The sequence below is a fragment of the Dendrobates tinctorius genome, unplaced genomic scaffold (genome assembly GCF_039654945.1).
Source record: "Dendrobates tinctorius isolate UK_male_01 unplaced genomic scaffold, ASM3965494v1 ptg000011l, whole genome shotgun sequence".
NCBI classification, from domain to species: Eukaryota; Metazoa; Chordata; class Amphibia; order Anura; family Dendrobatidae; genus Dendrobates; species Dendrobates tinctorius.
This window is the reverse complement of record NW_027361679.1, coordinates 130,305,266-130,332,640: the sequence shown is the minus strand read 5'-3', so window position 1 is coordinate 130,332,640 and position 27,375 is coordinate 130,305,266. Positions and strand designations below refer to the sequence as shown.

General features: G+C 45.1%; 1 protein-coding gene across 1 annotated transcript in view; it reads right to left on the bottom strand.

The window, feature by feature from the left end:
- CACNA1S (calcium voltage-gated channel subunit alpha1 S) overlaps nucleotides 1–27,375 on the bottom strand; it is a 387,018-nt gene that overhangs the window by 169,401 nt on the left and 190,242 nt on the right. Inside the window, exons 19-21 of the mRNA XM_073547926.1 lie at nucleotides 27,236–27,365; nucleotides 23,454–23,513; nucleotides 23,221–23,327 (exon numbers count right to left, since the gene is read on the bottom strand). Of these exons, the coding sequence (XP_073404027.1) occupies nucleotides 23,221–23,327; nucleotides 23,454–23,513; nucleotides 27,236–27,365 (297 nt within the window). The remainder of the gene's footprint in view (nucleotides 1–23,220; nucleotides 23,328–23,453; nucleotides 23,514–27,235; nucleotides 27,366–27,375) is intronic.

Here is a 27,375-nt window from a genome sequence, read left to right as displayed (position 1 = left end):
ACTTTTCTCCTTGTGGAGAGGGACATTCCAGGCCTGGAATATCAGAGTGAGGAAACTTCTACGTCATTCATGCTCCTCTGGGAAATTAAATTTGCAAATTGCCTCTTCATAGACAAAACGGACTTGAACTCTAGCGCCACCTATTGGAAGTAGCAATCCTAAAAGTCAATATCGACCCTTTCATTCACCACTTAGCACTTAGTAAACGATGGTTGTAAGAACAACTTGGTACTGCCTAAGAGCTTGCTCTACACTGATACGAGGCATAGCCGGCTTAGTCAATGTGCCAGGGTGTACTTACAGGCACTGCTCACTCTATACTATAATAAGTGATGGAAGCCGCACCGGCATGACTCTGACTGAAAGCCATATGCTGTTGGAATAAACAAAGTTTGTTTCTAGAGATAAGCGAGCACTAAAATGCTCAGATACTTGTTGCTCGAACCAAGCAGTTTCTTACGCTCGGGTGCTGGTTTCGAGTAACAAGTAAAATGGGAATCAATAGCAAATCCGAACAATTTTCAGGTACACCCTACAAGGAGGTCTGGGGAGCAGTGAAAATGCTGAAATGGATGAAAAAAGTGCTGAATGGAAAGAGAACAGTGTGGGGAAGACCTCTGGAAGCATCTCTGACTCCCAGATCGCTGCTGAGAACAATTTTTCCTGTATAATGACGTATATAAGGCTAAATTTAGAAAGGATTTTCAAAAACATTATAATTTAAGTAAACCCAAATGAAATTTTTTTGCAAAAAAAAAAAGGAAGCAAGAAGTGCCAAAAATTATGGACTCAGATACAACCTGTATTAGAGATATAAGAGAGCTTCATACACACTCTGTTCAAATTATCATGTAGTGGTATTCCTAGACTTATAAGTGCAAACCCTGCCCAAAATTACAAGCAGGGTCATCCATACACCCTTGAAGGCACCAACTGTAGTGCCTCAATCAAATATTGTGAACAAAGTGTAGTTTGGTATGCCTACACTCATAAAAGCTCTGCATACAGTGCAACGCATGCCAATAATTACAAGCAGGGTCATCCATGCACCCTTGAAGGCACCAACTGTAGTGCCTCATAAAAACAATAAGAAATTGTACTTGTGGCACTTCAACACTCATAAAAGCTTTGCACAAAATGCAAAGACAGGAAAAAAGTATAGGTAGGGTCATACATAGACCCCATAAGGTAACAACTATTGGGCCTCATTCAAATATTGGAGATTAAAAACACTTTATGTGCTGCTGTTATCTGGTGGTGTGGAAAAGTCATGTCTAATCCACATTTTGCTCATTATTATTAAAGTGAGCTTGTCAGAACTTTCTGTTGACAGGAGAAATCGCCTGTCTGTTATGACCCCTCCCCCAGTGGCACTAAAACACGGTCAGACAAGATGCTAGCAGCAGGGCAGCACAACACCTCCAAGGCATAGAGGGACAGCTCATGCCAGGTGTCCAGCTTTGAGTCCCAATAGCTGAAGGTCGCAGAGGAATTAGGGAGTACACAGGTTTTGTAGACCAGGTATTGCTATCTTTAAAAACTTTTCCCTTCTTGTTAAAAATACCCGATCATCAGTGAAGGGATGCTGGGAGGCTGTGATGAAATTGGACCGTGTATCCCTGCCTCTGATGTGTGTTTCCCTTGCCTCTCCTCATTGATTGGGCAAAGAAGCTTGCCTCCTGTCACTAGCATTGTCTGAAGGAAATTTTTTCAACATAAATTCCACAAAGGTCTTCTGGTATAACACCATTTTAAAAGACCTCTCCACCTCAGGAAGAAGAGATACAAAGTTCTCATTGTAGCGTGGGTCTAGCAAAGTGAACAACCAGTACTCTTTTTTGGCCAAGATGAATATAATGCAGGGGTCATGGGAAAGGCAGCCGTATATAAAGTCGGCCATATGTGTCAAGCTCCCTACAGCCAACATTTCTCTGTCTCCACCATGATGATGACTCTCCATCTTCTCCTCCTCCTCCCTCTCTTCCTCCTCAGCCTATCCACGTAGGAGAGATGCACGAAGATTGTGTGGGTACTAGCTTCTGTTGCGCTAGCCACAAGCTCCTGTTTCTCCTTCTCGGCGTCCACCTCCTCATTGTTACCCAATCCACGCTGATCATATGAGATGAGGCTGGGCTGGGTAGTGTCTCTCTGTCCCATGTTTTCCTCTATCTCCACCTGGTTTGCTCTCATAGCTTCATGTTTATTTGTGATCAGTGACTCTTTAAGTAGGCACAGAAGAGGGATCACTATTGTGTGGAGGATGACTAGAATACAGATGGGGTGGTTGGAACTGGCACTCAACAATTGGCCTCTGCAGCATGTGCAGTATGAAGTTCCAGCATGTGGACACGTCGCACACCAGTGGGTGAGATGGCACTTGCATGCGCTGTTGCAGCACTTTTAGAGCGACAGCAGCTATATCTGGAAATGGGCTCTGACATGGCGTACCTTGACCAGAAGCTCTGGCAAATCTACGTATGTCTTAAAAAAATGCTGAGCAACCAAGTTGAGTACATGTGCCAAGCATGGTATGCACGTGAGCTACCCAAGCTTCACAGCTGCCACCAGGTTATGCCCATTATCACACATGACCATGCCTGGTTGGATGTTCAGTGCCAAAAAACACAGATCTGTCTTTCTTGTTATTCCTTTAGGTAACTCTGACGCAGTGTCCGGTTTGTCTCCTAGACAAATTTGATTCAGCAGAGCCTGTTGCACCTTCGCTGAGGCAGTGCTGCAGAGCTTCCGGCTGATGTGGATGACAAACTCTGAGATAGCACATCAGAGATGGAGGATGACGAAGAACAGGAGGGAGTTCAGGAACTGATGTAGGAGATGGCAGAAACCCTGATAGAAGTAGGGCTAGCAATCCTCGGCGTCGGGAGCATATGTGTGTGCCAGGGTGTGACTCAGCCCGAGCCTTCACACAGTGTACAGTCAGGGAAATGTAGCGTCCCTGGCCACAAGCGTTTGTCCACGTGTTGGTCGGTGGACAATCCCGGTAAATGCGCTGGTAAGGGCATGGTTGATGTTCCTGGACACATGCTGGAATAAGGCAGGGACACCACACTGGGAGAAAAGATAAAGACAGAGTACCGAGGGATGGCTGCCGCCATTAGTTGGCGGAAAACTTCCGTGTCAACAAGCCTAAATGGCAACAATTCTGTGGCATGCTGCCTGGAAATGTGTCCCCCTGAAGAGGCAAATAGAGCGAAAAAGAGTGTTTGAAGAGTACTGCTAGCCATAACACTGGGATTCTTGTTCTTCACCTGTACTTTTATTAATAGCCTTATATTTCTTTTTAACCAATAGTTTAATTAAATTATATTTTTACTAAGTACCATGGACTGAGAGTTTTCTGTATTTTCATATCTGATAGAGTTGCTACATTTGTGTTCATAGGCAATAATATTGTATAAGCTATGATGTTCTACTGGAATTTTTTCAATAAATGTGCCTGTTTAGCTTTTGGGCCTGTGGGTGGGTGGCTTGAAACTTTCTCTCTTCGTTCGGAAATTTTTTCAACATTGGAACAGCATGCAGTTTGAGAGGCTACAAACAAAAAATGATGTTGTAAAGAGCTCCTTGGAGTGAACTATTGTGGGATCAATAGCCTCCTGGGACTCAACATGGTGGGAGAAAGGAGGATCAGGGTGAGGATTAAGTGATCCAGTCTGAAGGCTGGTGAGACTGGACCGTGTGGAAGACTGGGTGGCGCTGCCAAGCATGCTGGAAGCATTATCTGCTATGCAATCAAACACCTGTTCGCACTGATCTGGCTTCAGAAGTGGTGTATCGTGCCACCCTGCAAAGTGGGACAGGAGCGTATGTGTCATGGATGGGTGTGTCTCTTGTGCTCCAGCAAAGGCGTAGTCTCACCTGCCCCACGTCCTTGGCAATACACTTTGCAGTTATTACAAGAGGTAGCGATAGGGAGTAGAAAGTTGACCATTGCACAGTGTGCAAAAATTTCCAAAAATCACCCCAAGCGGTCTGTATCATACACACTGAAAGAGGCCCTGAGGGGACCTCATAATACATTTAGCAGTATTTATTACAAGAAGTAGAAATAGAGAGTACAAGTTTCACCATTGCACAATTTTAAAAAAATTATCCAACTGGTCTCTCTCAGACCAGCTGAAAGATGTCGTGATGGGGACATCACAATACACTTTGCAGTTATTACAATAGTTGTATACAAAAGAACCAAAAGGAGTACAAGGCACCGTATAAACCATATAAATTTATTAAATATCAATTTTACATATAATTTTAAAAGAAATATGTGAATAATGTAACAAAAATGAAGGACATAGGACAATGAATGCGACACACTCACAATATAATGATAAGGACCGGGGCTAATAAGATCAATTAAAACAATATATTACAAACATTATTGCTATAAAAACACTCGTTGGGGCTGCTGTGTGTGCAGGGATTTATTGGGGTAAGACACTCTTTTCTGGACCTTTTTAGTCAGTGTTTATAAGGTGTCTTGTACTCCTTTGGTTCTTTTGTATACAATTTTATTTGGAGTATACCTTTTATTTGTGGTTATTATAATTTTTAACCCCTTTTTTTCTGGAATGTTATTGTAGTTATTACAAGAGGTAGAGATAGGGAGTAGAAATGTGACCATCGCACATTTTACAAAGGTTTCGAAAAATTACCCCAAGGGGTCTGTATCATACACGCTAAAAGAGGTCGTGATGTGGACCTCACAATACATTTAGCTGTTATTACAAGAGGTAAATAGAGAGAGTACAAGTTTCACCATTGCACAATGTGCAAAGGTTTAAAAAAAAATTATCCCAGGGGGCTCTCTCAGACCAGTTGAAAGTTGCCGTGATGGGGACATCACAATACACTTTGCAGTTATTACAAGAGGTAGATAAAGAGAGTACAAGTTTCACCATTGCACAAAGATCAAAAGTTTCAAAAAGTACAAAACATTACCTACATGGGGTATACATAGATGAAGTACTAAGTACTTGTTGCAGAAGCACGAGGAGGAGGAGTAGATGATTTCCCGAACAAAATGGTTTTGGATGGTAAGGAATGGACCTTAAGACAACTTCTAAGAAAAATAACATTGCTTTCATCCATAGGGCTTACAAAGTTGGAGGAAATCCAGCCCTTGTTCAATTATACAAGAGTTAGGGCATGGCAGTGTGAGTAGGCTGCGTGATGCAGTGACGGACAGGAGGCAGAGCAAGGGATAACAATTTTTAATGACAGGGAATACTCCCCGCAGGGAGGTAATGGGTTAAACAGGGGAATAAACAGTCTAATTGCAAAAGGATATGCAGAGTTCAGGAACAATGAAGCAGGTAATGGTAGTTCTGGTGAAACACTTGTGTCAGAAGTTCCTCAGACTGTGACTCCTGCTGGGAAGTCAATGGCGCTGGCAATGGTTGGCGCGGTGTTTTTTCCAATGGGGTCCTGTGGGCATCAATGACCTGTCTTCTGGCGGCAGCGGTCGGACTCCGGTACCTTCCACTGAGCCTAGTCCATATGCTGCAGTGGTGACAAGGATGCGGGCCACAGTCCTGTACGAGCCCAACGTGGCTCAGCAAATATAAACTGATAAAACTGATAAAAAAGGGCACAAGTGTCAGTCCCGTACTCAGTCCCTCTAATGTGGCACATGCTCTATATTCACGGGCCCAAAGCCTTTGGCACCTTGCTCTCTGTAGTCACCAGCACACTGCACCTCTCTCTGTAGTCACCGGGCACACACTGCACATTCCTCTCTCTCTCTGGTCCCTGCTGTCGATGGCGGGAGATGGCGTACACTGGCCTGCACGCTGCCTGGCTGCTGCTGGACGCATGGCTCCCCTCAGCACAGCCGTACCTCTGCAGATGTCGGGGGACCCGGTCAGTGTGACCTGTCGCGGCGCCGTTGCTCTGTATGGGGAGGGAAAGCGGAGAACGCCGCTCGCCTGGCATTGCCCTCCGTTTGCAACAAACTCCCTCTGCTGCGCGCGCTTTCTCTTTTATCTTCCTGTAGGGAGGGTGACCTGACGGACGGACTTGTCAGAATAGAGAAAGGAAGGTTTGCACAGTTTAGACAGGTGTCAGTTATTACAGTGGGGAAACAGCTAGGAAAGTGTAGTGGACGTGCAGTACCTTGGGTTGACCATTAGAGGGCAGGGAGGAGTGTGAGCATAGGACTTGACATCAGCTTAGGGCTAAAGAAACCGTTGGTCATGGGGGGCGGAGACAGAGGGAAGCGGGAAAGTTATAAATTTGACAGGAGGGTTCCAGAAAGTTCCCGTCCCCAGGGGGAGCTCAAGTGACAGTAGGACTACGACAGTTTGCGCACTGTGAGAGAACCAAACCAGGGGGACTGAGGAGAGAGAAAGTCAGGGGGGTGGTCCTGACACGAAAGTACCGCAGCAGAGACGAGGCAAGGAGGAAAAGCATACCGTATTGAGAGAGATGACTGATCAGCAAAAGTACTGTTGGTTTACGGGCCTAAGGCGGCCACAGTGATGAATCTGACAGGGGACGGTACGTACATGTACGTCCCCGGTGTAAAGTACGGTGTGCGTGAAGTGGCCATGGAAATGGATGGCCGTGAAGGAAATATTGTGGTGTACTGTGAGGGCCGTCAGTCGGACGGTGAGAGAATAAACTTGGACCTGTTGAACCCGAAACCTGCCTCATCTTGTGTCTTTACGTTGCTGCGCGGTACCCAGAGGGACCACCCCCCAGTCCGGCCCACTGATCCTACATTCCCACGGTCAGGAGTTGGTACGGCTCGCTATTGCTTCCCCCAGGGAACAGGGGATGCAGCCTTATCAGTTTCGGACCCGGCACATTCTGCAGCGAATGTTTGAATAGACAGAGCTGCGGGATGGTTACACTCACAATAGCATCATCAGTGCTCAGCATCTTGGTGCAGTGTTTTGAAGAACCTCACATAGGTCAGTGATTCACACCCACTTGGCAGTTATGTGGGGGCTGAGCGTTACTCTGATGGGCATTGAGAAGCTGGTATTCAGAGACTGCCCTCTGCTGTTCACTAAGCCTTGCCAACATATGGATGGTCGAATTCCAACATGTGGGCAGGTCACAAATCAGTCGGTGACGAGGCAAATCAAAGTGCTGCTGCAGTGAAGCTAGACCAGCGAAAGCCTGAAATGACTTTTGGAAATGTGCACTGACACGGCGTAGCTTGACAAGTAGGTCAGGCAAGTCAAGGTTTGTTTTAAAAACTGCTGTACAACCAACCATTATCGCACACAACTAGACCTGGTTAAAGGTTCAGCGGGGAGAGCCACTGATCGGTCTGTTCTTTTATCCCTTTCAACAGACTGCTTTGTGAGCTTTATCACCTAAACAGATGAGCTTCAACAGAGTGTGCTGACACTTCGCCAAGGAAGTGCTGCAGATTTCCCAGCTGGGTAGTGATGGTTATGCTAGTTCTGCTGAGAATGAGGTGGAGGAGGAAGAAACACAGGAAGAGGATTACGAGGACACTGAAGCCCTGATGGAAGATGGGCCCACTATTCTGGGTAAGATGTGTGATGTCCCAGCCTCTGACTGTCACAAACTCCACCAGGTTGACCCAGTGTGCCGTCAGGGAAATGTATTGTCCCTGTTCTGGAAGATGGGCCCTCTATTCTTGGTGTGGGTAAGATGTGTGATGTCACAGCCTCTGACAGCGTTGGACTGGAGCACCTTGGGCCCACCAGAGAAAATCATTCTTGGGGCCCACTATGTAGCTACATAGAAATAAATACAAGACAACCAATTGTGTGGTAAAGCACACTAATATCAGGGTATAATATAAGGTAGTATATGTCTTAATTATGTAGCAGGGGTTGCAGTAGAATCATAGAGGGGTAGCCCCCTCATAGAATATAATGTAGCCTTTCTAATAGATTATAATGTAGACTCCCTCATAAAATATAATGCAGCCCACCTCATAGGGTATAATGCAACCCCCTCATAAGGTATGACACAGTCCCCATCATAGAATATAATGTAGCACCCTCATAGGGCATAATGCAGCCCCACTCATATAGTATAATGCAGCACCAACACAGAATATAATGCAGCCTCATCATCGAGTATACTGTAGCCCCCTAGTAGGGCATAATGCTGCCCCCTCATGTAGTATGATGTAGCCCCCCCAGAATATAATGTAGTCCCCTGAGAAAATAATGAAGCCCCACCACAGAATATAATGCACCCCCACATAGAGTATACTGTAGCCCCCTCATATAGTATGATGTAGCTCCCCCAGAATATAATGTAGTCCCCTGAGAATAATGCAGTCCCCATCTGAATATAATGTAGCCCCCTCATAAAGTATAATGCAGCCCCTCTCCACCCCATCATTGTCCTCATCACCACCTCCATCATTGCCTTCTCCCCCACCACCCCTATCATTCTCCCCCATCACTGCCTATTCCATCACCTCAATCATTGCCTCCTCCCCACGATCATTGTCCATTTCATCAACTCCATGATTGCCTCCCCCCACCACCATCATTGCCCATCACCTCCTTGATTGCCTCCCCCACCGCCATCATTGCCCATCACCTTCATTATTGCCTCTCCCCACCACCATTATTTTCCATCACCTCCATTATTGCCTCCCCCACCTCAATCATTGCCTCCCCCACCTCTATCATTGCCCATCACCTCCATCATTGCCTCCCCACCAATCATTGCCCATCACCTCCATCATTGCCTCCCCCCACCATCATTGCCCATCACCTCCATCATTGCCTCCCCACCGCCATTATTGCCCATCACCTTCATCATTGTCCATCACCTCCATCATTACCCATCACCTCCATCATTACCCATCACCTCCATCATTGCCCATCACCTCCATCATTGCCTCCCCCACCACCATCATTTTCCATCACCTCCATTATTGCCTCCCCACCACCATCATTGTCCCTCACCTCCATTATTGCCTCCCCCCACCAATATCATTGCCCATCACCTCCATCATTGTCTCCCCCACTGCCATCATTGCCTCCCCCCACCAATATCATTGCCCATCACCTCCATAATTGCTTCCCCCACCAATATCATTGCCCATCACCTCCATCATTGTCTCCCCCACTGCCATCATTGCCCATCACCTCCATCATTACTTCCCCCACCAATATCATTGCCCATCACCTCCATCATTGTCTCCCCCACTGCCATCATTGCCCTTCACCTCCATCATTGTTTCAAATACACGGAGCTTGACAATTTTCCATACACACACCGTACAGCGGTGTACGCTCCTCACACAATACCGTGTACCACCTTCTAGCACGGACAAATAGAAGCTACCTGTGTGTGACTCTGGAAAAAAAAACAAGGAGTTTTTCCGTTTTTCCAGACCTACACCTTAGAGTCCTGTCCGTTTTTCAAACAGTTTCATATATCTGCTGTTTGATGACGGTCAAAACTAGACAGAGACAGTGTGTGTCAGTCCGTATACAAATACACGGAGCTCGACAATTTTACATATACACATTGTATAGAGCTGTCCAATTCTCCAACAGTATTGTATATCTGCCGTTGGCATTACAGTCACTTTTATACCTAGTCAGCGTTTGTGTGACACTCCGTAAATACATATACGGAGATTGTTAGCATTAGGCGTCAGGTTTCTGCGTCTGCTCTGCAGGAATTCAGAGCCTCACATTCCGCGGTCTCCTGCTGTCTATCTACTGCAGAAAAGATTACTTTGCAGCAGACCACTGCAGAGACTAAGTTCCTCTGTGCTCCTACTGGGCATGCTCACGAGATGATCTCCCATTGGAGATCGGGAGTCATGTGCCCAGGTCCTGCTCCAGATCTCATTGGTTCATCTCGGAGATCTGGAAGGTCCCGCATGGCTATAAAAAGCACGCATGACCGCTCGGCCATGCGCTAGTAGAGACTTTTCAAGCTAAATGTGTGAATGGTGATGGATGCATGACTCTGGTGACTGACTCATTTGAAACCCCTTCCCTCTGATATCACGCATATGGATAGGGAATTAGTGCAGCAGTCAGCGCCAGTCAGTGGCAAGCTTTAGGCCACTGTGCACACCGTACCTCTACTCTAGCGTCCGACATTACGCCTGCTTCCTAGCTTTGTCGACTAGCGGCTGTGTCCGACGCTGCGCTGCAGTTGCAGCCCTCCTTGGCGTCCGCAGCAGCGACGCCGCACACACGGTAGGTCTAGATGGACGCAGATTCTCTTCCTTTGGTCCTGCTCCTGTGACCAGATACCGTGTGTGCATTTCCCTGTGGTCTGTGACACTAACAGGCTCAGCGTTTTTGTATGTTTATGTAGCGGTGCCTCTGTGTGTGAACAGAGCCCGCTTTGCGCACTTCAGGTGAAGTTGAACCCGTGCGCATTATACCGCCATATTGCTCGTCTGTCATTACCTAGCAGCGGTGTAACACCTACTGCACGATGGACCCCGAGCGGCGAACGCACTTTATTATTTATTTTTATTTAGTGCGTTATGCCGTTCCTAACAGTTGGTTGCACAAAAATCGTATACAGCTGTACACTTCTGATACAGTTCCGTATATCTGCTTGTTGGATTACGGTCCAATACATACTGAGAGAGCGTCTGTGACTAACATAATATATACATTTATTTAATTTGTTTACTACACCTTACACAGCTGGACGCTCCTCATACAGTACCATCACTCTGCTGGTATTTTTGGTACATTTTCCCAAACATGAGGAAGTATGGTGGAAGAGGCCACGGACGTGTGCAGGGGGGCGCAGCTGGTACTGATGGTGTTGGTGCATCAGCTGGTTCTGGCAAAAGCACAATAGCAGCTAAGGCAGGAGGTGTTGAGCCTGCGTCATCCTCTGGCCCAAGAAGGCCTGTAAGGTTGCCTTTTCTTGGAGTAGGAAAACCGATTTTAAAGCTGGAGCATCAGGAACAGGTTTTGGCGTACATTGCCGAAACAGCCACCAGCTCTATTGCCTCCTCTTCTGAACGGTCGAAACCTGCAAGCACGGAGTCGTCAGTGCAGGGTTCTAGTCATAAAAAAACCCTTTCCTTGAGTCCTTCACCCCCACCAAAAGTTAAGGATGCAGCAGCCCACACTTCAGATTATTCTATGGAGCTCTTTTCACATACCATGCCGGGGTTATCCAGTCAAATCCTGAATTCCCCAGTCCAAGATGAATCTTACATGGAGTACACTGATGCACAGCCACTGCTAGATGATTCTGCTGGTACATTGACCCACAGCACTACATTGCCCTCGCAGTCTATTGAGCCAGAATCTGACCCTGATGAAACCCAGGTGCCCCTTCCCGCATACTATACCACCTTACATGGTGACACAGAAGAAGGTAAAGAGGAAGGTGCAGATGACTTTGAAGAGGAGGTGATGGATGACCCAGTTCTGGACCCGGATTGGCATCCATTGGAGGAGGGTGGCGCTGGCAATAGTTCAGAGAAGGATCCGCAGCAGGCATTGACATCACAGGAGCGGTTATCTAGCAGGCCCGTAGCTGTCCTAAAACGTGGAAAAAAAACTAAAAGAGTTGCAGGACAGCTTGACCAGACGGTCAACTTAGCACAGCGTGCAAGGCCAGAAAATGTTTACCATAGTAGGAAGAGTGCAGTGTGGCACTTCTTTGTCCAAAATCCTACTGATGAGGCAAAGGTTACCTGTAAGAAGTGCGGAAGGACCTTTAGCCAAGGTAAACAACTCAGAAATTTGAATGCCAGTTGCATGCTTAGACATTTAATCAACATGCACTTGCAAGCGTGGACTGACTACAAAACCTCAGGTAGCACATGTACACCTGCTCCGACTGAAGGTAGTCAACAACGCTCCATCGCTACCCCCCCACTGTAAGACCACCGCCACCATTAAGCACACCACCAGCACTAAATGTGGAGGTGTCGTCGCAAGGCTAAAGCACTCAGGGAATCACAATGGTTTTGCAACACAACACTGAATCTAGGCCATCACCACCAATACCATCACCAACCCCCTTTCACTACATCCGGTTCACCGCTACTTCCCCCACATGCAGCTCTCCAGTCCAGCTCACCCTACCAGACACTCTGAGTAGGACAAGAAAGTACTCATACTCTCATCCACCTACATTGCCAAACTAATCTCATTAGAGATGATGCCCTACTGTTTGGTTGAAAGCGAAAATTTCCGTGACCACATGGCCTATGCTGTCCCACGCTATGACCTATCCAGTCGGCACTTTTTTTCTCGAAAAGCCATCCCTGCCCTCCACCAGCATGTGAAAGACCGCATTGTCCATGCACTAAAACAGTCAGTGAATGGAAAGGTGCACCTCACAACAGATGCATGGACCAGTAGGCATGGCCAGGGCCGTTACGTGTCCATCACTGCGCACTGGGTTAATGTGGTGGATGCAGGCTCCACTGTTGACAATGGCGGTGGAACAGTGCTGCCTAGCCCACAGTATAGGAAACAGTTGGTTGTAGGCTTTCGCTTCTCCTCCTCGTCTATCAGCGAAAGCTCGTCCACAGAGCGCAGTCACACGAGCACTACATCCGCAGCTGGCAGTGTTGCACAGGAGGTGTACCACTATTGAACAGCTAGTGGTAAGTGTCAGCAGGCTGTGTTAAAGATGATGTCTTTGGGCGACAACAGACACACCGCGGAGGTACTGGCCGATTACTTGCAGCGACAAACAGAGTCATGGCTGGGCAGTCTACATCTTGAGGCAGGCAAGGTAGTCAGTGATAACGGCCGTAATTTTGTGGCAGCCACAGCCCGTCCAAAACTCACACACATACCTTGCCTGGCTCACACTTTGAACCTGGTGGTGCACTGTTTCCTTAATAATTATTCAGAGTTAACATCCCTGCTCCATAAGGTGCGAAGACTGTGCTCGCACATCCGTCGCTCGGCAGTACACTCCAGTCATATGCAGAAGCTGCAGCGATTGCTCCAATTCCCCAAGCACCGCCTAATCATAGACGTTGCAACAAGGTGGAACTCCACCCTGCACATGGTTGAGAGGCTGTGTGAACAGAGGCAGGCTGTAATGCATTTGTGGGAGGAAACACGGGCAGGCAGTTTGAGGGAAGACATGGAATTGTTGGGTGTGCAGTGGTCAAAGCTGAAAGACCTCTGTAAAGTCCTTCAGTGTTTTGAGGAATGCACATGGCTGGTAAGCGCAGACGACGCCATCATAAGCATGAGCATCCCACTTATGCGTCTGCTCATGAAAAGTTTGATGCACATTAAGGATCAGGCGTCTGCAGTGGAGGAGGAGGAGGGAAGCCTTCATGACAGTCAGCCATTGTCTGGTCAGGGAACTGTCCTGGACGAGGTGGAGGAAGAAGAGGAAGAGGAGGAGGATGAGGATGAGGGGAATGATTATTTTGGGCAGGAGGATGGTTCTCAGGGGGCAAGAGAAAATGTTGGCATTCCAAGGTCAGGTACAGTGTTTGTGCGTGACTGGAGGGATGTGGATTTGCCAGAAACTGCTCCTCCACCCACCACAGGCAGTGCATCATTGACACCTGGAACATTGGCTCACATGTGCGATTATGCCTTGCGGATCCTAAAAAGGATGCCAAAATGATGAGGAATGACGACTACTGGCTGGCCAGCATCCTCGATCCATGCTACAAAGGCAAATTACACAACATTATGCCACAGGAGAACCTAGAGATAATACTGGCAAACAAACAAGCAACTCTGGTAAACCGTTTGTTTTGAGGCTTTCCCAGCACACAGCAGCGGTGCTGATTCTCCCAAGAGTTGTAGTGGGCACAATGGAAGAGGTGTTCGTGGTGCACTCAGCAGAAGTGGCGTTGGAGACAGGGGTTTAATGACCATGTTGTGGAATGATCTCTCAAGTACCGCTCACACGACTGCTAATACTGCATTGATTAAAAGTGACAGGAGGCAGCAGTTGTCAACTATGGTTACAAACTAATTTTCCTCCCATATCGATGTTTTCCCTCACAGGTCATTCCCCTTTGACTATTGGGCCTCTAAACCGGACGCCTGACCTGAATTGGCACAAAATGCCTTACAGGAGCTCGCTTGCCCTGCTGCTAGTGTGTTATCTGAAAGAGTCTTCAGTGCTGCTGGATCAATCCTGACAGGAAAAAGGACCCGTCCGTCTACCCAAAATGTTGATGATCTAACCTTCATTAAAATGAACCATGCATGGGTTTCAAAGGATTGTCCCACCTTCCCCTGATGACACATAGGTTACCAGAAAAGTGCCTTGGTTTTTTCCTCCTCTTCCTCGGACTTGCCCAATTACGCCCTTTGCAGCAGCTGAATGTCCAGCCAACACATCAACTTATGCCAATTTTTAAACCTCCCTAACTGGGCTGCCTAGCCCTCCCCCAACGGCTGGGGTCAAGACCTGGTGCACCCGGGCAAGTGCTGTTGCTCTGAACAGGTGGATGGGCCCACTGATGGCCGACGGTAATGGCACAGGACCCCTCATAGTACAATACAGTGTCTCAGACGGTGGGAGGGCCCACTCGCCATCAGACACACCAACGTACTATGAGGGGCCCTGTGCCAGTACCGTCGACCACGATTGTGCCCCCCTGCTTGGTCATGGCCACAGCATTTGCAAGTTGCTATACTTACCTCTCCCTGCTCCACCGCTGTGCAGTCTGGACAGTTAAATCCTTCACAGGGACGGCTACTAGAAATTTGGTGTATTGATCAATGATGGTTAAGATGTAGCTATGGCCTGTCCTGCTGGCCTCTACCTTCAGATGATCAATGGCTACCATTTGAAATGGACGTCAACTTACAAGCGGATGCAGTGGTGGTTTATGATCACCTTTCACAGTTGTGATAGTCACAGACGTGTGACATTCCTGCCACCATTTTTCAATGTCTCCTCTCATGCCAATCCAATAGAATCGTCTACGGCCTGTGGCTTCTGTCTTTTGCACTCCAAAATGACCAGACACATCATGATAGGCAGTGAGGACCATGGGTACATCTCTCCCTGTGATCACAATCTGATGGAGACGAGTAACGGTGATGTGATCCACGCTACTGCGATAAAGCAATCCTTTCTTCACAAAGAACCTTTTTCGCTTTCTCCACAGACACAGTAATTGAGGGTCTGCATCGCCTCTGCAACATCTACCGGGAGGTTTTCCCGCGATGAGTAATTCCAAAATTTCTGCTAACACTCGACTTTGCATCTATACTTGTATCCATGTAGTTTCCAGTAGCGGAGATTCTGGATTGGCTTACTGAGATTGAAATATATACAAAGATTTAAAAGTACCACAACACTGTATACTGGTGTACGCTATGAATACCTTTCCCTTTTTCTACTTTTTTAATTCTCGTGTAATACATAGTGAGCCTGTGTCTGTGTCTGACTCCGGAAGTATAACCCTAGACTGGACACACCTGGTATGTGCTGATACAGTACCTTGTTTCAAAAATTTGTATTAAGGTATCATCTGTAGGATAACCAACTGTGGGGGGGGACCCTCTTCTTGCTGCAGACAAACATGAGACTGAGAGAGTTTGTATTGAACAGGTCCATTTTTAGTGCCCATCCTTCTGTCGACAACAGCAATTCACCACAGCCGTTTCACATTTCTCTGTACACAGGCCCCGGTACCTTCACTTCCTTTGTAACTATAATCATGGCGTCCTCTGTGGCTCTTCCACTGTGGCTGGCCTAGGCCCAACCACCACAGCACTGCACCAGTCTGAGCACACCGTCCGTATGATAGCCCCAGGCCGTCTTCGTCTGCGGCTACCGTCCTCTGGGTCACCCCCCGTGACCGCCTCAACTGTCAGTCCTCTCTGGAGCCTTTCCACTGTCTCTATTTCCTCAGCAGAACTTCCTCTTACTGTGCTCCCTTCGCTGACTGACTCTTCCAGAACCTTCCCTCAGCCTTTTATACTTCCAGTTCTGGTAACTCCGCCCACCATCACCTAACAGTTTCTCTGACCAATGGCAGTTATTCAGTCCCACTCCTACACTCTCTACTGCCCTCCAATGGGAAAGCTAAAACACTGCACCCTTTCTCTTTATCGTAGCGGTTTCACACCTACACTGCGCTACACCTCTGCTTCTCACTACAGGCTGGTTTGTCTGTCAGTCCACCTTCCCTACATCATCCATAGTGAGTGAGCGTGTGTGGGTTACGCCTTCTATATATACGGTGAATCGGAGAAACAAATTTTTACACCATGCTCGATACAGCTTGTATCTTGTTATACAGTACCTTTGTTCGATATTTAGCATTGCGGTCAAATCCATACTGTGTAAGCGTCTGAGAGTGACTATGGGACTATTTATACGGAGACTTCAATTGTACCCTAAAAAATATATACTTGCTATCTTGTTATCCAGGACCTTTTTTACAACATTTCTTATTATGGTCAAAACCAAACTGAGTGGGAGGCGTGGTTTGCAGGGGAAGGGAGCAGACATGCTTCTCAGGAGCTCCTGCAACTTCCCCTAAATAAGCAGCTAAAAGCATACTGAAGTGGACTTTTTTTGGACTAAAAGCTAAAAGAATATGCCTGGAATGGAAAATTAGAAGATTGCTGCGGATTACTCAAGAAAAAAAGCCTTTCATGGAGCAGAGAAAGGGGTCTGCAAAAGTTGCTGACTCATCCACAATGCCTGCAGGAAGGAAGAAGGTGAATACAGCAAGGCCTGGGACAGAGAAGAGGAATGGAGAGACATCAACGAGGAAGTCTGTCACGGCATTCCCGACTTCTAGGAGCATGATGCCAGGACCAAGGAGCAGCATGAAGCCACCTCCACTGAATGTTCATGTCGGGAGGAGAAGCAGCAGGGAAGCAGAGCTAGCAGTACAGCGGAGGAGCACGGCGGGGAGGCCTGTTGCAGCTCCCAGAAACAGATGGAGCGAGCGTGGTGAGCAGAAAGAGGAGGCCACGACCTCCTCACATGCTGACAATGTTGGGAAGAGAAGCCACGGTTTCTCTGTGACAGCCCTGCGGCTGCACACAGAGAAGACTGTGAAGATGGAGCGGGGGAGCAGCACGGTGGCACCTGCAGAGTCAGACCAAGCCGGGAGGAGAAACCACAGCAATGCAGAGCGGGCAGCACAGCTGAGGAGAGCTGCAGGAAAGGTTCTGCATTCTGAGGCACCAGAGTTTATACCCAGGTCAGTCTGTAGTGGAGGAGACCGGGTTCAGAAGCGGCAACTGAAGCTTAAAGGGAGCGATGAGCAGGAAGTTATCCCTATATCTGCAGTTTTGCAGGGTCATATCCCTGCACTCACAGATCTACAATCCCCTCTTGATGCTGGGGAACATGCTACTGGACTCAGGCTGAATAATGGGGGTAAAGAGTTATATGAACATAATACTCATACAGGGGTTACTAATGGATGCTTGTTTCCCAGTCCCTCCACTCTTATCCCTAAATGTAAAGTGGAAGTGCACCAGAACAACGTAGAGGGCTCACAGATGAAAGGTGCTAAGCATCTGTATAACGATGGTGGTCTGGAGTCTTTTGGGTCATCCTATAATGTTAACAAAGGAGATCGAGTGGGACACTCAGATAAAAATGGCTTATCATACGATTTTGACAGTTTTTGTTCGGAGGGATTTATTGCGGATGGTGATTTATATGATGAACTTGGGAGCGATTGTCTCAGTGATCAGGCATTGGATGAACCTCTATCATCGGGCTCTTCTTCAGAGGGGGGAACTAAATGTGAGATAAATACGTTATTACTAGATGCCATACCCGCCTCGGATGACTACGCTACTGAAGGTTTTATGGTCAGTTTGTGCAAAGTTTTTTTGGACTCGTTGAACGCCTCTATGGGGACTCCTAACTTCAGGGAAATCCGTTTAAGATGCAAAATAAATCTAAAGCATCTGAAGTTTTTGTAAAAGACCTCTTCAAAGATACCCTGATGCGTTTAATTGATGACTCCTACACGACTTCTACGAAGGATTACGGTAACGCCACAAAAGAACAAAAAATACCCGAAACTCTTAGAAATCACAAGATTTTAGACTCAAGTTAGCCGCAGATCCTTCCTTCATTTTCAGATTCCCTGGATAAATTATAAAAAGACATTACTTCTCTCAAAATTAATATGGCCAACTTTGAAGACTTTAGAAGAAAAAATAATGTGAAGATCAGAGGGATTCCTGAGTCAATTCAGGCTCCCCAACTGAAGGGCTACATATTGTCAATGGTCTCTCATTTGTTCCCTGACATCAATGAGAAGTGTCTGATTGAAAGGGTTTTTAGGATTCGCAGGCCATCCACTCTCCCTCATGATTTAGCAAGAGACACAATAGTATCTTTTTACCCAAATTGGCTAAGAAACACGTTGCTGGGTATCTCCAAAGATCCAAGATTCTTGTCTTCCAAATATAGTCATCTGATTTTCCTCAAGGATCTTTCAAAGGACACTTTACAGAAAAGGAAAGCATTTTCCCATACTACTGGTGAACTCCGACGCGCAGAGATTCCTTACACCTGGACTCATTCCTCCACTCTTCAGGTGAAATACGCATCGAGATTGGTTCCTATCTCTACCCCGGATGAGGGGAATGACTTTCTTGAATGCATTGGAATAATGTCCTCCAAGGATTCTCCCGGAACTTCTTCCACTTCGAAATTGGATCTTCGTCTCGGCTGAAGGAGCTATTTAACTGTTTTTTTTAGTTACTCTTTTTTTATATCAAGCGGCTGAAAAGAAATTTTTTCCATCCTTTTAGTTTTTTTTTTTTTTTTTTTTCGTAAGGAACCGAATTTCAATTCTGATTAATTTGTCGTTGAGTAATCTAGATTATATATAAAACAGTCTGAAGAAATATTTCCACTTTACAGTTTTTGATTGAACCAATTTTTTTGGCCTTCACTCAGTCTTAGGGACATCACAGTATGTTCCGGACAGGACAGGCATTCATATTTTTTATAACTTACTTGGGTACTTCATTTTTTTTTTTTTTTTTTTTAAGTATTAGCATAATAAGTGCATTGATCTTTTGTTTTGTTTTTTAAGCTATCATAATTGTGCAAATTTTATAGCACAATATGTGTACTGATTTTTCCTACGGCTATTATATAAATATAATGATCTTTGCATTTGTCATTGTCTTTTAACCTTTTTCTTCCTACAGGTTTGTATTTAAGCAACAATTGATTTGTGTATTATTGATATTAAATAATATTTTGCTTTGGAACTACTGCATTGTATGTACAGTTTGCATGTTTGCCTGTCTATTTCCCCACTTTGTGGGGATATCCCTGTCTTTACAGGGATTTGTTCTCCTACCCTAATCCCCTTGTTTTTGTTCTGTACCCTATTCCCCCTCCCTCATAAAAATGTTAAAATTAATAAAAAATATTGGAACACAAAAACCAAACTGAGTGAGCGTCTGAGGGGGACTACGGAAATATATACCTATATTTTCAATTTGGCCAACACTGTATACACCAGAACGCTACTGATACAGTAACCTTTTTAGCTATTTAGATTCTGGTGTAATCCATAATGAGCCTGAAAATGTCTGTCTGTTACTCCGGCAATATATTTGGAACTTTAAGATTACCCCAACACTGTATACAGCTGTACACTTGTGTTACATAACCCATTTACAGCTTTTCATATTCTTGTGTAATCCATACTGAACCTGAGAGCGTTTGTGTCTGCCTCCTGAAATGTATACGGAGAATCAGAATGTTTACACTATACTATATATACCTTGTATCTGGTGATACTGTACCCTTTTTCAACTTGTAATTTTATTGGGTAATCCATACTGAGCCTGTGAGCGTCTGTGTATGCCTCATGAAATATATACGGAGATTTACTGTTATCCATAGACTGTATAAAGCTGTACATTTCTGATACAGTACCATATATCTGCTGGTATTTTGGGTCCATTTTCCAAAACATGAGGAAGTATGGTGGAAGAGGACGTGGATGTGGGCGTGGAGGGCCATCTGGTACTGATGGTGGTGGTGATGCATCTGCTGGTAGTGCCAAAAACACAATAGCGGCTAAGGCAGGAGGTGTTGAGCCAGCGTCATGGTGTAGCTCTGGAAGGCATGTAAGGCTCCCTTTTCTGGGAGTAGGCAGACTGCTTTTAAAGCTGGAGTATCAGGAACTGTTTGTGGCTTACATTGCTGAAACAGCCTCCAGCTCTATCGCCTCCTCTTCTGTGTGTCCTTCACCCACACCAAAGTGGAGGATGTGGAAGCACACACCTCAGATTACTCCATGGAGCTCTTTTCACATACCATGCCTGGGTTAATTAAAAATAGGGCCCATCATGTACTGCAGCAATGGAAATGGGGCAGATCAGACACTGGAGCAGCATCTAAGGGGCCCATTATACACTGGAGCATTACAAATGGGGGCCCATTATATATGGAGCATTGTTAGGGCCCATGATAGACTGGAGCATCATCCATGAGGCCCATCATGTACTGGAGCATTGTAAATGGGGCAGATCAGACACTGAAGCAGCATCTAAGGGGCACATTATACACTGGAGCATTACAAATGGGGCCCAATATATATGGAGCATTATTGGAGCAAATCATACACTGGAGCATCATCCATGAGGCCCATCATGTACTGGAGCAATGTAAATGGGGCAGATCAGACAATGGAGCAGCATCTAAGGGACACATTATACACTGGAGCATTACAAATGGGGCCCATTATATATGGAGCATTATTAGGGCCCATGATACACTGGAGCATCATCCATGAGGCCCATCATGTACAGTCATGGCCAAAAGTTTTGAGAATGACACAAATATTAATTTTTACAAAGTCTACTGCTTCATTTTTTCTAATGGCAATTTGCATATACTCCAGAATGTTATAAAGAGTGATCAGCTTAACAGCAATTACTTGCAAAGTCAATATTTTCCTAGAAAATGAACTTTATCCCCCAAAACACATTTCAACATCATTGCAGCCCTGCCTTAAAAGGACCAGCTAACATCGTTTCAGTGATTGCTCCATTAACACAGGTGTGGGTGTTGATGAGGACAGGGCTGGAGATCAATCTGTCATGATTAAGTAAGAATGACACCACTGGACACTTTAAAAGGAGGTTGGTGCTTGGCATCATTGTTTCTCTTCTGTTAACCATGGTTATCTCTAAAGAAACACGTGCAGTCATCATTGCACTGCACAAAAATGGCCTAACAGGGAAGAGTATCGCAGCTAGAGAGATTGCACCTCAGTCAACAATCTATCGCATCATCAAGAAGTTCAAGGAGAGAAGTTCCCTTGTTGCCAAAAAGGCTCCAGGGCACCCAAGAAAGACCAGCAAGCGCCAGGACCGTCTCTTAAAAGTGTTTCAGCTGCGGGATCGGGCTACCAGCAGTGCAGAGCTTGCTCAGGAATGGCAGCAGGCAGGTGTGAGTGCATCTGCACGCACTGTGAGGCGGAGACTCTTGGAGCAAGGCCTGGTCTCAAGGAGGGCAGCAAAGAAGCCACTTCTCTCCAGGAAAAACATCATGGACAGACTGATATTCTGCAAGAGGTACAGGGAGTGGACTGCTGAGGACTGGGGTAAAGTCATTTTCTCTGATGAATCCCCTTTTCGATTGTTTGGGACATCTGGAAAACGGCTTATTCGGAGAAGACCAGGTGAGCACTACCACCAGTCTTGTCTCATGCCAACTGTCAAGCATCCTGAAACCATTCATGTGTGGTGTTGCTTCTCAGCCAAGGGAATGGGCTCTCTCTCAGTCTTGCCTAAAAACACAGCCATGAATAAAGAATGGTACCAGAATGTCCTCCAAGAGCAACTTCTCCCAACCATCCAAGAGCAGTTTGGCGATCAACAATGCCTTTTTCAACATGATGGAGCACCTTGCCATAAAGCAAAGGTGAAAACTAAATGGCTCAGGGAACAAAACATAGAGATTTTGGGACCATGGCCTGGAAACTCCCCAGATCTTAATCCCATTGAGAACTTGTGGTCAATCATCAAGAGACGGGTGGACAAACAAAAACCTTCAAATTCAGATTAAAATAAAAGCATTGATTTTGCAAGAATGGACTGCTATCAGTCAGGATTTGATCCAGAAGTTGATTGAGAGCAAGCCAGGGAGAATTGCTGAGGTCCTGAAGAAGAAGGGTCAACACTGCAAATATTGACTTGCTGCATTAACTTATTCTAACTGTCAATATAACATTTTGCTACTCATAATATGATTGCAATTATATTTCTGTATGTGATAAAAACATCTGACAAACACACATAAAAAAAAACAGAGGGCAGCAGATCATGTGAAAATATAATGTTTGTGTCATTCTCAAAACTTTTGGCCATGACTGTACTGGAGCATTGTAAATGGGGCAGATCAGACACTGGAGCAGCATCTAAGGGGCACATTATACACTGGAGCATTACAAATGGGGCCCATTATATATGGAGCATTATGTGGAGCTCATCGGATACTGTATGGAACATTATATGTGACTAATTATTTGGTATGGAGAAATATATGGGGCTCATTATTCTGTATGTTGCACAATGTGGTGGTCATAACACTGTATGTAGTAATATACTGTCCTGTTTTTGAGCTATTGTACAATTTAAAATAGATCAGTCATGTCATGTAAGCAGTGAAGTATGTGTCATTGTACTATACCTATATTTCTGTGGCGTATCGGAGCATCATGAGTTGTGGTATATGTTAAAGGGGCGCACTGACACTCTTTGGCCCAGGGCAGACGAAAACCTGGAGCCAGCCCAACCCCCCCACAACTTTAGCCAAATAACCCCCAGTTTTCAATGCGCAACTATTATTAGGAAGTAAATTAAGGTTGACAAGCTTCAGTTATAAGGATTGATGCTTTTGGCATTGAAATGGGCACTGTAGGTGTGTTTACTGTCTTCCACTCCCTGCTGACTTTGCTTCCCCATTGACTTGCATTGGGTTTCGTGTTTCAGTCGGCCTCCGACTTCTCCCTATAGTCGGACGATTTCGTTCGACCCGACTTTTGCGAAAGTCGGGTTTCATGAAACCCGACTCGACCTGAAAAAAGGCAAAGTCGCTCATCTCTAGTAACGAATAGTGCCGAATGTATTCGCTTATCACTAGAAGAGACATTTGAATATTCTACAAATAAAAGTAATAGGGATTGTAATGTAATGAATAAGACTGAATTGTACTGCCATGTTTTCACATACACAGACGTGAGTAAGGCTAAAATTGCACATATGGTATATCAGATAAAACAAGTCACTAATAATAATTGCTCACTGTATTCCACTTGAGATCAGAGAGACTCCAACAACCAGAAGATCAAGGATGTTAAAATAGTTTCTGCAGAATGAACCTTTATGCAGGAAAGCCCCATATACCGTCATCTATAATGAGAAAGTAAACATGATTAAAGAATGCTGAAAACACCAAACAAAATTGTAGGTTCATAAAAAATGAACATAAATAAATTAAGGATAAGAACAGAAGAATATTTATAAATATATATTTACCTTAAGAACAATTTCCGTTGTAAAAATGACAGTAAAAACGATATCGAAATATGAGAGAATCTGAAATGAATACACAAAAGATAAATGAAACTCAAAATAATATAATTGTCCCTTAAAACGAACTCATCAGGATTTTGCTTAGTAAACTACAGACACTGTCAGGTTGGCACTGTGAGACTGATTAAAATGATACCTTAGTTCATGAAATCGGTCTTGTGGTTGTTGCTCAATCTGTATTTGCCTTTTTTGAGATTCTCGTGCTTTGGGGCTGTGGGGAGGGCTTTTTGTGGTGCTCTGCTTAGACATTCATCCTTATGGGCTTATGACAGCTAACTGATCCCTCAGTGACCTGCCCCCAATCTTACATACTGTATATTATAGTGTGGGCTTATAAAAATAATTTACGTCCAGCTAAACAGCACTGGCAGCGACTCCTGCGCAGTAGGCACATTTTTTTCCTCCAACAAAATGGCGGCAGCAATTGCGCAGTAGCATTTATTGGCAAGAGATAGATGCTACTGCTCATCATGAGCCGACGTCGGTGCCATTTTGCTGGAAGAAAAAAAATTTGGCTGTACCAAAATGGCAGTAGTGGTGGCGCTTGCCAGTAGCATCTATCGGTAAAAGAGAGATACTATTGCCGCCACCATTTTCGTGGATGTAAATTCTTTTTTCAAACCCCACACTATAAAATGCGGTATGTAAACTAGGAGGCAGGTATCATTTCAATCGGTATAATGGCACCAATCGCCTCCAGTTTACTGAGCACAATGCTGCTGACAGGTTTGCTTTAATGGTGTATTTACATGGGCAAGGAGCATTTGTAAAAAAAATGTGGTCTTTTACCTGTAGAGATTGTAGTAAGCAGTAAAACACAAGCATTTTTTACTGTGCAGAACACGGCTGGCCTATGTAAATGTACTCGAAGTTTGACAGAAATAAAACGGCATTCAAATAATGACCACAAAAACTGCATTTGTGATTCTAGCTCGAGTTACCCCATTTCTAAGCAACAAACTAAAGCCTCATCATAACACATAAACAGTATTAACATATTTACTGCTTCTTCACTGCATACTTTATGTTCCTTAAGGTTACTTGCAAATTGTAATGGAAAGTAGAAGCCCAGTTTTTTTTTATTGATCCTGTCACTTGTCCTCCACTATATATAATTCAGCTTTTACGAGGTATAACCATCTATTAGTGATGAGCGAGCATGCCCGATACTTGATACTCGATACTCAATAGAGCATCGGGATGCTCAGGCACACTTGTTTCTTGATTGAGTATCGCGGATACTCGAGTGCCATTCTCGAGTCCCAGTCCCACATGTTTGGCATCTGTTAGACAGTCAATGAACATGCGGGAATTGCTCACCATACACAGTAATGACGTAGCCATTTTGGATACTGGCATTACTGTGATTGGTCAGCTGCATCGCATCATGGGGTCTTATATAAGACCTAGTGAAGCAATGCTCAGCATACTGTACTCTCTTTAGGAAAAAGTTCAGGTAGAGTTCTTATAGGAAGGATAGTGTATTTTAGAGTAGGGATATAATCAGGGGTTTATTATTGCTGTTGAAGTATTTGTATACCACTGCTGCACCATTAAAGCAACAGCACTTGTCAGAGCTAAATATTTTCCTTTTTGGAGTGGAGTGATAGTTTTGGATAAGAGGCATTGAGGCAGTACAAAATAACAGTAATAAAAAAACAGTCATTTTCAGAGATAAATATTTTCTTCTTATTATTAATACTGGAAAGTTTACAGGCATATAAATATATTCGGAATTTAAAATGCGCAAGGTGTACGGTAAGGGACAGGGAAGTGGACGTGCTGCTGATGCTGCACGCAGAGGTTGAGGCCGTGGAGCAGGTGAAACTGTGTGGGCTGTGGGAGCACAACAAACACACTAATCCTTGAGACATAGCTTCCTGTCTTACTTTGCAAGAGGCCGTGGGACAACACTCTTGAAGCCAGAAGAATGCAAACAGGTCAGCTACCCATGTTATTATCCTTAGAGTTTTCTGACAAAAGTAGTCTACAAAACTGATATTTGTGCCACCTGAGTGTGGCTGAGCATGAAAGCAGGTTGAGCTGTTGCATGTGGTACCAATACTCCCAGCACAGCAGGCCTACATCGATCCTCACCCACCTTGTCTTACCTTGACGTTCAATTCAAAGCTGTAAATGCTGTCCCAGGCACCTCATGCCTGGCTAATTACCGCAGTGCCATGCAACATTTGTACTGTGGGATACTTGAGACCACTTTACTGATGTCTGTCCCTCATTTGATGCGTTTTGGCAGCTTTTAGAGCCGTAATAAGGTGTTGCGCTTGCGTTTGTTTTTGCCTCCCATTGACTTGAATGGGGTTCGGCTATGTTCGGCGAATATTCAATGAATAAATTGGCGAATATTGCAAATTCAGCGATGGTAATCCGAACCAAACATTCAAATATTCGCTCATCTCTAATAGAAATCTCAATTTAGGGAAGGTGGTGGGGACAGCATGGACCTGTGTGCTTTCAAATGCCAGAGCAGAACTTCCTCCCCGTACGTCACGTATAAAGAAAAGAAATAAATCACTGTATCCTTCCAGCAGATAGAAATGATATTATCTCTCGTTGTTCATGTGATTCTGTACTCATGCAATAGGGGATTCATAGCAGACTAGAGTGGAACAATATGAAAGATGAAAGCTAGAAACCAAGAAGGAAGCTTAAAGGGGTTGTCCAGAACCTAAAATGTTTCTAAATATTTATTTTTACACCCTAACTCTGCCATATCTTCTAACTTTGAAACAGGACATCGTCATGGTGCGGAGACAGAAGCAGTGAGTAACAACAGCATTGCCTCACAGCTTCTAGGACTGTCCTCAGCGCTACCCCCTGATGACAACTTGGTTGAGGGTGGTGCTTGTTGCTGTGGGGCAGCACTGGTGTCATCCACAACTTCCATTACTGCCCCCCGATGATGTTTTGTTTGAGGGTGGTGATAGAAACTGGTGCAGCGGGTGCTGGTGTCACTCAGGCTACTTTCACATTTGCGTTTTTTTGCGTTGCGTGCGCAGTGCAAACACGCATAAAAAACGCATCATGCGTTTTAATGCGTTTTCTTGGTTTTTTTGCGCATGGTTTTTACCTAAAAACGCATGCGTTTTTAAACGCTGACATGCGCGTGACCATGCGCACGTCAGCACTCCCATAGACTTTAATGTGTTTTTGGGTGAATTCCGTGCACCTTGTGTGCGCATGCGTTTTTTCGGATGCACAAAAAATGCAACAAGTTGCATTTTGTGGGCCTGGGCGCACACTACAAAAAAAACGCATGCGCGTACAAACGCATGACAATGCGCACCCATGTTAAAAATAGGAAAAAACGCATGAGCATGTTTGCGCAAAAATGCAGCGCAAAAAAACGCAAGTGTGAAACCAGCCTCACTGCGGCTATCGCCATCCCCTGAAGATGCCTTATTTTACAGCTAGAAAATGTGGTAGCAGAGATACATAGGAAGTGTATAAAGCATTTCATCACAAAGCTAATCACAAAAGTGGGCAGGATGTAAAGATAAATACGTAGAAAGGACATTTTAGGTGCCGTACCACCCCATTAACTACATGGAAGTACACCATATAAAAGAAGTGCAGCATGTGATAGAAAATCAGGTGGATAGGCCTCAATACAAGGAAAAATTGTAGTGCTTCTTTAGGGAAATTAATTATTTTAAAATATGTATATAAATGCACAATCAATGGTATTGCTTTGGTATTTTTATCACCTGGTTACGGAAAGAATCTGTTCTAATAGGATCTTCAGCAGCCAAAGAAATACTACTTAATAAAATGAAGAGCAGGATGAAATTGGTGAATGTTGTAGCATTGATTATGCGATGACATAGTACTCGAATTCTGTAGATAA